Source organism: Megalobrama amblycephala, linkage group LG2, assembly GCF_018812025.1.
Source record: "Megalobrama amblycephala isolate DHTTF-2021 linkage group LG2, ASM1881202v1, whole genome shotgun sequence".
Classification (NCBI taxonomy): domain Eukaryota; kingdom Metazoa; phylum Chordata; class Actinopteri; order Cypriniformes; family Xenocyprididae; genus Megalobrama; species Megalobrama amblycephala.
The window spans coordinates 50,139,629-50,152,687 of NC_063045.1; the positions used below are offsets into that span (position 1 = coordinate 50,139,629).

At 35.3% G+C, this 13,059-nt stretch overlaps 1 protein-coding gene across 20 annotated transcripts in view; it reads left to right on the forward strand.

The window, feature by feature from the left end:
* The window catches only part of picalma (phosphatidylinositol binding clathrin assembly protein a), a 51,596-nt gene that overhangs the window by 33,128 nt on the left and 5,409 nt on the right, over positions 1-13,059 (forward strand). For 4 of the 20 annotated variants that reach the window (XM_048180182.1, XM_048180219.1, XM_048180186.1 and 1 more), the window contains 8 exons: positions 657-740; positions 1,013-1,093; positions 3,680-3,787; positions 4,754-4,882; positions 5,076-5,106; positions 5,191-5,290; positions 7,524-7,547; positions 10,310-10,369. In XM_048180182.1, the coding sequence (XP_048036139.1) occupies positions 657-740; positions 1,013-1,093; positions 3,680-3,787; positions 4,754-4,882; positions 5,076-5,106; positions 5,191-5,290; positions 7,524-7,547; positions 10,310-10,369 (617 nt within the window). The remainder of the gene's footprint in view (positions 1-656; positions 741-1,012; positions 1,094-3,679; positions 3,788-4,753; positions 4,883-5,075; positions 5,107-5,190; positions 5,291-7,523; positions 7,548-10,309; positions 10,370-13,059) is intronic. The other 16 variants (XM_048180221.1, XM_048180226.1, XM_048180242.1 and 13 more) reach the window with 12 other exon arrangements.

Genomic DNA, 13,059 nt, shown 5'->3' on the forward strand with positions numbered 1-13,059 from the left:
CATAAAATTATCATATTATGCAATATATACTGCAGAAATGGTAAGAGAAGTATGGTAGTATGCTATTCTGAACACTGCCTAGGTTTTGAAACACAGCCTGTGTGTGTTTGTGTATGTGTATGCCTTTCTATGATTGTGTTAAAGCAATAAAGGAAGTCTAGCTTCTGTGAGTTTGTTCTATGCTGGGGACATTATTTATTATGTTCTCAGAGCGAACAATAACATATCTGACAGAGTGACAGACAGATGGTTTGTTGTTACTGTAAAGCGTGTTTGTGTTTGTACAGCTGTAATATGGTGACTTATCTTTTAAGGTCTAGTAATGCTGGTCTAGTATGAATACACAAGTGTGATCAAGAGTGAGAATGGCTGTTATCAAGTACAAATTAACTGCTTAAAAATGTATGTGCCGTATTTGAGTTTGGTGGCCCTTTTTGCCCACGCTAAACCTCAAATAATTGCTTTTTATATGGTGATTTTTCTGTATGGGTCTGTATGATGGTCTCTGGACCACCTTACTCAAAAAATATAAACCTGCTTGGTTGTGCTTTGCTGCCTTCCTTGATTTTTCTTTTACCCTTTTTATTCCTCCCATCCTTAGAGTGTTAAGTTTTAAAGTTTTTCCCAAATGTCAATTTCATTTCTTGGTTCTCCAGATAATTACAATCCCTTTATTGATTCGAGCAGTTCCGTTGCGTCACCCGTCGAGCCCTGCGCTCGGATGGGCTGCTTCCTCTCAGGTACAGACGTCCCAGCGTGATTTATGTTTTCTGACCTCAGGAAACATAGTGGCGTTACCCCATGGTTTCCCCTCTGAGTCCTTTTTACCCCATAAAAATTGAAACTTAGTTTTTGTTTTAACTCCACCCTCTTAACTTGAATATAGAGTATGCAGGCTTTATATCTTTTTTTTCCCCTGGTATTATTTTTGCATTTTTATTGCATATTCCGGTCTCACTTCACTAATTTTCCCATTTCTGGCTCTCCTGTGCTTTTGTTCTGGGCCTGTCAGACTCGTTCTGCTCTCCGGCTGCCTACCCTAACACTCCTCTCTTCCACTCTGAGCCCTCCGCTGTAGCTGGACTATTCGGAGGTAGGTGCTGTCCCTCCAGCCTGTCTCTTTCTTTTTGTGTCCTACAGCTGTCTCTTGTCCTTTTTTGTTCCATTTGCAGTAGGGCTGTGCAATATGGACAAAATAATCATATTGCAATTTTTTAAATGAATATTGCAATTGCGATTTTATTTGCGATTTTTGCTTTTTCAAATATGCTACATTCTAAATGTATTCAGTGCACAAGAAGTGCATAACAAAACATTTCACAATTAAGTAACATAGTATTAACAGCTTGATAAACAGAGATGGCATCTTTTGCCGAGTTGTTTGTATCAGTCTTCGGAAGCCGTCTTTACTGACGATGTACGTAGGCACCATGTCTTGCATATATGTTAGATGATTGCGTCGGTAATTTCTTTGTGCCATTTTGATCCTTTCTCATAAGGCGTGATGCTTGCAAATGCTTGAACAACGGATACTTGTTCAGTCGGTTCAGGCTGGCTTTGAGGTGTGCTTTTGTTAGTTTCGATGGACTTTGTCGACATGCATTGATCATACAGTTTTTTTTTTTTTTTTTTTCGTTTTTTTTATGGCGCTGTTTTAAGTGCTACAACAGGTTTGTTGTATTGCCCTGTTTTGTTGCAATAATCTCACGTATTTCTGTCACATCCTCTCTCCTGAATCCAAAATACTCCACAATATTCTGAATTGAAATATAAATAAAATTGCAGTATTTTGCGATTTAGAAATTGCATGTGTTCAAATCGCAATTGTTTTGCGATTGCGATTAATTGCACAGCTCTAATGTGTTTGCAACATATGTTTTGGGTTGTTAATTTAATAGTTTACCTTAATTTAGTTCAATTATGTATTAAATTCCAAAAAAAAAAAAATTTTTTTGCAAAGTTCCTCTTTCATGTCGCCTTCAAGGCAGTGTTATTCTAGTATTATTTTTATATATTTTATGTATATGTGGATTTGTCTTCTTTTTATTATATACATTTACTTGTTTATATATATATATATATATATATATATATATATATATATATATATATATATATATATATATATATATATATATATATATCTGTATATATAAATCTGTATATATAAAAATCAGTTTTTTAGCAGTTTTAGTGATTTTAGTACTTCAGCTTTAACTTAAGTTTAATTTCAACTTTAATTTCAGTTAGTTGTCAAGGCAACATTTATATATATTTTTTTCCATCTAATATTTATATTTTTTTTGTTTCAGCTTTATTTAAAAAGATAGTTGTCTATAATTTAAATGGTTTAGTTAATAACAACATTGCTTCAAGAAAATATTGATATGCAATTAATTTTTGCATGTTTAATTTTATTTGATTAATTAGTCTAAATATCACAATTTATTTAAGAATAATAAAATAATAAGTAAGTAAATAAGAATAATAAAATCAATTGATTTCCCTTTTTTTTTTTATTAGTTCTTATACTACTGTTGAATGCTTGAATCTGATTGGTTGACAAACGTTCTAAGGCGTGCAAATATTTTCAGGGAAACGCACGGCTTAAGTAGTTTTTGGCAGGTCTTGACCGCATTGCGGTTCCATATCACTTCGCCAAATGATTTCAGTTAGGCTGTTTCAAAAGGTCCTACTCCTTACAGCCTACAACCACAAAAGAAACAAAACCCACAACGACACCAAACAAGCAAATAAATATAGTAAACAATAGGATGAAAATGACAAATTATTGTCATGGTTTTTGCCACAAAATACGCTTTGTGTTCTGAAAGCGCATACTCACTTTCAAACGTACACACATACTGTATAGTACGGACACACACTCGCACAGAAATGCGTTGTCCACGCTGCTCTGATGAATTAATCAGTAAATTAGTTACTGTAGAGCAACTTAAAAGCTACATGACATTTCTCACCAGCGAGGTAATAACTGTGCGGTTCTTGAGGTAGATAAACTTATAGTTTCGCTATTAGTAGAGACACTGCTGCCATGAGAGACGCACAGACTCAGGTAGGCTAATTCACAAGCTTATTCTCTCGAGAGGCTTGGGATGAGATGCGTAAGAAATTAGTCCTACACACAAGAGTGTTTTAGGGACAAAAACTTGACAAATGTCTTGAAATACAACATCTGAACAATGTCTTGAGGTGTGGTAACCTCCGCATCACGTTGTGGCTGCATTACCACCTCAGGTGTGCATTATTTTCTAATAATTCAACGGCCCGCCGTCAATTATTCCTTACTTTTACCTCAAATGGCTCATACTCATTTAGGATACTAGTTTACAGGTACAATGAAGAAGGGGAATAAATGAGGAGCTTTTGTCTAAGTTGGCATGATAAAGTTGATGTTAAAGTTAAATGGCTGCTTTTATTTTCTTTTTACTACAATCATGTTGTTGGCTTACCCGGTCAAATAGCTGACATTTTTGGAAGTCTCTCGACTACGACAGAATCGATCCATTTAAATTAATGATGGCAATTATGCATTACCCATGAACTGGAAGAAAACATTAACCACCGTCTGGCATTTTTCCAGCCATAACATGTGTAGGCGAACCAGCCTGTGGTGTTTTTTTTGTTTTTTTTAGGTCTGACCTTGTTTCCTCTAACACAGGGTTCTCTGCACCTCCCGCCACCCAGCCTCCCAGTTCGACAGGCCTTAATGTCGACTTTGACTCCGTGTTCGGCAATAAGTCGGCCGCCAACAGCACAGACTCTGCTGGTAAGAGAGAATTTAACCCAGTTGCTGTGACTCACTCACTGCTTTTCTCTCCACATGATGCTTCACATCCATCTCACTGCTGAAGTCTAATGTGTTTTGGGGACCCAGAGCATTTATGGAATAGATAATTGGACCATGCTTAAACTAGCAGAGTGGAACTAGCATGTGAAAATGGTTATATGACCGTTTTTCATTCTTTTAGTAGTTTGCCGTGGTAATTTTATAAGAAAAGGGATCACAATGTGTTTAGACACTTGATCTCTTTTGTGTCAGGTTCTCAATACTGCATGTTTGGAACACATCTTAATACACTGCAGTGACAAAATTGCATCTTAAGCTTTTCATAAAACAACCTTGTTACATTAATTTACTTGAATATTGGTTTCATTGAGTCTCAGTTTTGATTTAAACACATGACTGATGTTGGAGCAGTGGTTAGCACTCTAAAACATTGAGCCATGGTGCTCATATGGGCGACTCATGTTTGAATCCAGCTTACGACACATAAATGAATAAATCAATGTTAAATTGAACATAATTACAATTATTGGTGTTATTATGCATGTTATTTCAAAGGAAAAAAAAATTCATATGATACATTACGGAAGTTGACTTGAATTTTGGCTTAAATTTCTAAGCTTTTTTTTAATGTGAGTCCATGTCATGTCAAAATAAGACCACTATAAGTTGCACAGTCATATTTTGAGATGTTCCTCATTCTGTCCTCTTTCTCTCCTCTCACGTTGTGGTTTGATCTGTTTGGGCCGCTGGCTTTGCATGGCACTGCATGTCTGGGTGAGTTGACTTCACGAGATTTTACCCACATTCTTCCACTTTCAGTCCTGCAACATTAGCTCTGAGGCCAGCTGCCTCTTGCTCCACCCAACCTAATTGCACTTTTTGTGTTTGTGTGTGTTGTCTGCGTCTTTTATCCCTCTCCCATTCCCTCTCCTCTGTTTGTTTAAGATGATATTTTAGGTGGCATCTTGAAACCCACAGTGGCCTCTCCCAACCAGGGCCTGACGCCCAGCACCCAACAGCCAGGCAAACTGGTTTCCGATGATTTGGATTCCTCCCTGGCCAACCTTGTGGGCAGTAAGCGTCCTGTTTTTGTTACATCAAGCAAACCCTCTGTATTAGGGCTGCACGATTAATCAAAATAATATTGAAGTTGGAACATCAGGAACATCAACTTTCATGCTATTTATTGATTTATTCATCTTAAAAGGGTGAATTTAGCATTACACAATGGCTAGCATAGCCCTCACAAGTTTTCTCTTTCTTACAGATCTCGGTATTGGAAATGGAACAATGAAGAAGTATGAACATTTGCCACTCATCTCAATCCAAATTCATAGTTTTCTTCAAACTTTATCATGATTGCTTCTTTTGTTCCTCCTCAGTGACATCCACTGGAGTCAACCCGGAGAGAAGAAGTTGACTGGAGGAACCAACTGGCAACCAAAGACGGCTCCGACCACAACATGGAACCCTGCCACTATGGTGAGGAAACAATATGTGCTTTCTTTGACTCAAATGAAACAAAACTCATGCTAGAAACAGCTGTCATAAACCAATAGATGGACAATAGCTGGAGGTCCTCCACTGATTCTGAAACATGGGCTCTGTTCCAAACCCTGATGAGCTGCCTCACTATCTGCTGTCTACATGGGCAGCTAACTTCTAAGACAGCATCAAAAGTGACTGAATTCAAAGGTTGTACATTAGCAAAAAACAAATTTTATGTGGCCAAAATGGCAGTCCAGTGCTTGGATGATGTATACAGACCAGTGTTGGTGTTGGTGACCAGTGTTTAAATTACTTATCCACTGAAAAAGTAAAGTATGGAATTACTGTTCATTTTTAGGTCATTTATAATTACAGTTACTTATAATGTTTGTGTTGCATACTGTAAATTAATTCAACAGTTCTGTATAAATCAATATTGAATTTAAAATCTAAATTTGTTGTCTAAAGGTAAAAGTGAACGCTGCCTCTTTAAAATCGTTAGCTGTAGTGAGTTGCGCGTGAGTTCACAGCTTCACAGCAGTTGGCTGCGTAGTCGCTGTCTGAAGATGTCGGCAAAAGCGAGTGGCTGTTTTGCAGAACGGAAATATTCCAATTACTTCACTTTTTTTGACACAGGTAGGCAAGAACATTACGGTAAAATAGAGAGACGGTCTCTGAGAGACGGTCTTCAGTCAATGCGCACTCAACATAGCCGCCTATTGCGAGTGTCAGATTTTTGAGGTTTATTACACATAAACGTTCAAATACACACACAGTTAGGCTACGTCAAAATGCCCGTCTTGGCATATATTCGCGTTGGTTATGTGAATGTGAACAGCTTGTGTAACAGCATATTGTCTCTGTCCATTAGGTCTTAGTGACAGCAGCGTTTAAAACATGCTACTGTTTACTATTGGCTGTCAGTATTGTAAATGATAATCAAACAACAGAAGAAAAGCTTTAATAAGGATTAATATACATTTAATTTACACAGTTAATATACAGTACAGTATATCTGATTATTCAATTTCTGTGGTATTTTAACTTGCTACTATTAGACCTACCTGAAAAAAATATATAGCATTGTTTTATTTGTATCTTTAAATATTTTTACCGTGGTATCGACTTTGGAATCGAATATTGTGCACTTCTGATGGTATTGGTACATCCCTATTTGTTACTAAAGATTTTTAAGTATTATAGTATGTTTTAATAAAGCTAAAATGTTTTAAAAACTATAAAAGGCTAAACTATTCCATGTCTGACTCATATTTATATTATTAGAAGAGTTTCCTTTCTGTCTATCCGGTCAAGGTTTATAGGGATTTAAAGAAGTAATTAGTAATGAGTTTAATTACTTATTGAGTAATTCAATTACTTTTCAGACAGAGTAATTAGAAAAGTATTTTAAATACAACATTGATGATGTGATTAGTAATTACTTTTTTGAAGTAACTTACCCAAACACTGATACAGACTAGCATTATGCTAACATTTGTTTTGTAGGTGTACAACGATCAACAGAGACTCCTGTCTCTTCAAACGTTTGCGTAACAGGTTTTACTGTCATGTAATAGAACTTCATGTAATTTACTTCATCTGTTTATTACTAACTGTCAGTATCTTCATTGGTGCTCTTGTGTCATCCCACAATCTTATATCAGCAATGTTTAACAATTTCCGAGTTGGTACAACTTCAGGTGGTAATCTGTTGCACTTTTCCAAATTGGAAGTTGATTCCGTGTCTGTATACTTTGAGGTTAGCATGTGGCTAAGCTAACAACTTGATACTTTACACAAATATGGGATGAAACAGTATTTTAATTAGTAATACTATTTTATAGTAATACTTTTCAGGATACTTTCCAATATTAATATGTTTATTATTGTTGTTGTTTTATTTTCACTGGGGTTGTCACTATGCATTTTGGGATTGCCTCATTTCTGAAACATATACACGATTCTGCTTTCTTTTTGACCAAATTGAGATATCTTATAAAGCAACATGATTTTGCTGCCTGCTGTCCTTATTGTTGTCTAGGTAGGCAGCACACTAGCTTTTGGAACAGAGCTGTAATCCACCCTCAAAAACAGCTGGAATGTATTCTGTCTCGTTTGTGTTTACAATGTGTTTGTGTGAGCTTACAATGTGAGATGTTATTGTGTTGTATGCCCTCTAATTGTGTTTGTTGCGTTGTGTAACTGTTCTCGTCCGGGGGATAAACAGAATGGCATGCTTTTCCCACAATACGTAAGTCGAAATGTTGAGTTGAACTATTCTCTGAAACGCATGAGATTATTAACCACTGCCACCACTTTTGCTTTGGTCACAATTTATGACCTTTGTGTGTTTGAGTGACCAAAATTGCACTGAAACCCATGAGCTGATCTAACCACGTTATCTCAGCATGGCTGACAGATCTCTTCCTCCTCTACCCTTCCCTCATCGAATTCATTTGTTTATCACCATCAGCAAACAACTGTAGTCATTTTGGCGTGAATCAATGGGCTAGTGTTTTCAGTGGAGGGTTTACTGGACAATGTGCAAATTCTAATACAAGGTACTCCAAATGTTTGATTCAGATCCATAACGTGACTTGGTAAACGTTCTGATGGAAACACTTCCACTGGAGAGATATTTCTTTCTTAAACAGGATGTTTTGAGCTGGATTTATAAGTACATCAGCATGATTTTAGTCACATTAACTCTTGCAGAGTTAAATGTTTCTGTAGGTGGTGTTTCTCCTAAGACTGCTGTACAGCTGATCTGTTTGCTTACTCTAGATACAAGTTTACATTGTACCGTTTGCATCTTAACTGAGATTCCGTAAATCTGTCAGCATATTTATCTCTCATTATCTTGAGATTCATTTCATTTTGTTCCGATTCAGTGTGATTTACACAGAAAAGCACACAAGATTGAGTTTTACATTTCTAAAGGATCCATTTTGGCTGTAAATCAAATTATTTATTTATGAAATGTATAACTGTGGCTCTATGTTCAGATAGGACCAACAGTGTACAGAATGAATCGCGATTAATCTCATCACGATTAATAAAAGTTTGTGTTTACATAATATGTGTTTACAGCGTATATTTAATATGTATATATAAATGCACATGCATGTGTACATTTAACTATATATATATATATATATATATATATATATATATATATATATATATATATATATATATAGTGTGTCAATAGGAAATATCCGTTCACATTTCCAAACATTCATTTTGCCATTAATTGTAATAATCCAGTGAGATTTTTGAATACACGAGGAGTCTGTTAACAGCCGGTGCTCCACATGGAGATCAGAGCACACCATCATCGAATCCGTCTGTGATTACATGAAGAAACATATGAAACTGAGACAAACCAAATCCAGAAGAACTGTGGCCGTGTCTCCAAGAGATTTTAAGAAACCTGCCTCCAAAGCTACCTGAAAAATGATGCCCAAGTGTACCTGGACAAGAGCTGTTTTAAATGCAAAGGGTGGTCACACAAAATATTGTTCTGATTTAGTTAATATAAGTTAATTGATAAATAAAATCTATTTATAACAGTATTTTTTAAAAACATCCTCACTTTACAGCATTTTTACACAAGTGCCTAAAAATCTTTGCAGGCAGGTTTGGAGACATGGCCACAGTTCTCCTGGATTTAGTTTGTCTCAGTTTCATCTGTTTCTTCATGTAATCACAGACGGATTTGATGATGGTTTGATATATATATATATAATGTGTGTGTGTGTATGTATGTATATTATGTAATATATTTCTTAAATGTATAAATGTAAGCGTGTGTGTTTATATATACATATTATACAGTACACAGTACACACATATTATGTAAACAAATTTATTTTGGATGCGAATTTAATCGCGATTAATCATTTGAAAGCACTATTTTACTGTTTAATATATTTTAAAATGTAATTTATCGATTACAAAGCAGATTTTTTTTTTTAGCCATAACACATTACTTTTTAGTCTTTGGTGTCTCATGATCCTTCATAAATCATTCTAATATGCTGATTTGCTGCTTAGGAAACATTTCTTATCAATGTTGAAAACAATTGTGATTGATGTTTGAGGACACATTAGACAATATTTTCAGGATTCCTTAATAGAAAGTACAAAAGCAACAGCATTTATTTGAATTTTTTCTTGTAACAATGTAAAATTATTTACTGTCACTTTTGTTGAATTTAAAGGCAAAATGAGCATGAGCAATTAAATATCTGTCACTTAAATGTAATTACTTTTCTCCATCAAAGCTATATATACACCAGCACATTACAGGGTGTTATGACATCTAAAACAATCTTCTCTGCATTTTCCGAAGTTGTCATAGTTCATGGATAAATAACCTTGTGTTCGATAAAAATGTTTATTTAACAATTCATTGGTCATTTGGTTACCATTATTGAATTTAGGAGGCCGTTCAGAGGAATGAGGCACCAGTGGAAATAAAAGTGTGTCTGTGGCTACCGAAGGTCTTATTGAGAATCTCACAGCTCCTTCACAAAGAGCTTCTCTCTTCCACCAGAGCCTTGCACCTGCAACTAATCACTCTGCCTTCAAAGAGGACACACACGCACTGTTTCTCGCTCTCTTCCTCTTTATCTCCTTGCGTATATATTCCTGTTTTGATGCTCTGTGTGTAAAGACATCTCTAATGTTTCCCAGATGTGAACGACTCTCCATGAAGAGAGAAAGCTGAAAAAGACTGAAGTATCTTTTGTTAATTAATTAAAAAAAAAAAAAAAAAAAAAAAAATGCATTCTGTTTGTCCACTAGCACAAAGTTGCCTTTGTTCACTGAGCGCCATATGTAAATGTGGAAACTGAGATGGCGTGTCTGGGGCAGTTGTGATCTCATGGCTGCATGAGTGGAAATTTCTCACTTAAAGGTGTTCAAAAGAATCGTTCTTTCATGCTAAAAAAAAACTGATGATGTTTTACCTGTGGTATTTCTGTTCTAACATCGAATGTTTCCTCCTAGGCTCCCTCTGTCATGGCCTTCCCTGCCACAACGCCCACAGGAATGATGGGATACACAATGGTGAGTGGAAACTGAGAATTTATGCATTACTCACTCCATCAGTGTCAGAAGTATTAGCCTTTCAACTCCTGTATATTCAGAGACTGCAGTGATGCTGTCAGTCCCCACCGGTGTAGTGTGGGTGTGCAGAACACGATGAAGGGCTCTCTAGAGCTCCAAGCACCTCTTCATTGAGTGCAGGTCAACGTTACAGAGACTTTTTTTCCTCTGTGTTTTATTAATCATGTTAGCGTGGTTTTCTGCATTGCTCCATGAGCCCTTAGCTTTAAGAAAAAATATGGGCATCAATGAGTGTTTCACATGTTCTTGAAAAGCATTTTTCCCCAGTGTAAAGGCCCGTTCACACCAAGAACGATAACTATAACGATAACCAGCGTTGGGGGTAACGAATCACAAGTAACTTGAGTTATGTAATCAGATTACTTTTTCAAGTAACTAGTAAAGTAACGTATTGCTTTATCAATTTTTCAAATAAGTAATGCAAGTTACTTTTTTCACATTTATTGACTGACAGCTATACTGTCCTCATGTTGAGAGAAATAAAGTGCAGAGGTGTTGTGTGCGCTGTGTGAACATGATGGTTATTGTAGTTCTATCTAGACTAAATGTGAACATGCATTTACTCATCTCACTTACACGAAAACATTCAGTATTCCTCAAAATGAATAAAAATGAAATGCAATCTCAGAATTTTGAGCAAACTTGTAATTAACTATATTAAATTACACAAATATACTTTATGTATTTAATCTCATTGTATTAACCAGCGTCTTTGCTGCTGCCCTTCATTTATCTAATTCAACCATATAATAATAAAAATAGTTTAGATTAGATTTAGAAATAAGAGGGTTGAACTTTCTTCTCCTGTGTCCTATTCTTCTTCAATCAGAATGGCAGCACAGCTGCAAGGTTTGTTTGAGCTGCGCCCTCTACTGTACAGGCATAAATATGCATTTCCTTCAGCCTGAGGCTTATTCATTTCACTTTTGGTGTGAAAGGGCCTTTACACTTGCCTAAAATATAACTTTTTTTTGTTGTTATTAAAAACAAGCAAGCACAGCCCAGGTGAGAAAAAGTAACGCAAAAGTAATGTAACGCATTAATTTTCATAAAAAGCAACTAAGTAATGCAATTACTTACTTTTTAGGGAGTAACGTAATATTATAATGCATTACTTTTAAAAGTAACTTTCCCCAACACTGACAATAACTATATTTGCGTCCACACCAATGAATGATAACGGTCTGTTTATTCTAAGCTCTCATGCTGTGGTTTCAAAGTGTTTACAGCATGTTTTTGCTGTTCAGCAGATGTCCTCACCATGCTATGTTTCGAGTGAATAGCTAGTGTAATTGATCTAATCTAAAAGTGAATTTAACTGATGAAGTCAATATAGTGGAATAAAAACAACGCCTAGTCTTTTTCACTGCAATGTCAAAGGAAGCTAGACAATTTTGTTGATTTTATTTTAAACTGTTTGCTAGTCTGACATAATGATCTTGTCGTTAATACTTCTCACCATTTATTCCGAGGGTATGACCGATTGTTTTCCATATATCCATTTTTTTTTTTTTTTAAAGTAACCTTGAAAAGGGGGTTTGACTTGTCAAACCGTGGTAGCTTTTTCTCCATCTCGGTGATTAACTTCTCTGCAATGTTGTCTGCCATTTTAAATGCACAAACCCTTAAATTAGAATGGATTCTGATTGGCTGTCAGTGTTTTATCATTCAGCAGTTATCGTAAAACAATCGTTCTGAAAGTGATCCCAACGATATTGCTGCATTTTAGCTGTTGTGTGGACTCTGCTATTCTTTTATATTTACGATTAATGATTTTTAGAACTATATATTTATTGTTATCATTATAGTTATCATTCTTGGTGTGAACGGGTAGTCTAGAGGTTGTTTGTTTGTTTACTTATTAAGCATGAGAGCTGATATAGCTCCTTATAATACATAATTATATATTTTATATAATATTTTTTATATTTTTATATAACATTTAAGTTTTATTTTTAATAAAACAATTTGTATTTATTATTGTTGTTATAATTATATTTTAAATTATAATTAAATTGTATAAATTAATTATGAAAGAGGACCCATGTTAAAATCTTGATGTAGCACTTAATAATAATTATATATTTGTAATAATTTTATTTTTAATTAAAAATATTCAGAATAATAATTATTGTTCTTGTTATTGTTAATAATAAAATATATTATAATTGGATCATTTAATTTTATATTTTAAATTATAATAACATTTAATTTCTTCATTTTGTATCAATGTTAAAGGCTCAGGGAAAGAGGATGTTTAACGTAACTTTAATAATAAACATAAACAACAAAACGAAAGTAAAGCAGCAGCCCCTCACAGATGACTGCCGCATAAACTGAACCAAAACAGCAACACAAAGTCCAGACCTGTTCCTCTCTTGTCTTGCACTGTCATCACTCCCCCTTGTCCTTCAGGAGAACATAAGTGGGACTCGAGACCGGTGTGGTATGCAGTTGAAGCTCATTAGCACTCGTGCCACCGGCCTCGGTCCATTCCCATAGCCCCGTGCTGCTTGCTGCAAATTTATTTTTTTATTGCATTTAAATCCATTTTCTGAGGGGGCATATGGACATGATGCTGTCTATAATCATCACGGAGTCTTTCCTTGACTCATCCCATCTTTTAGAGT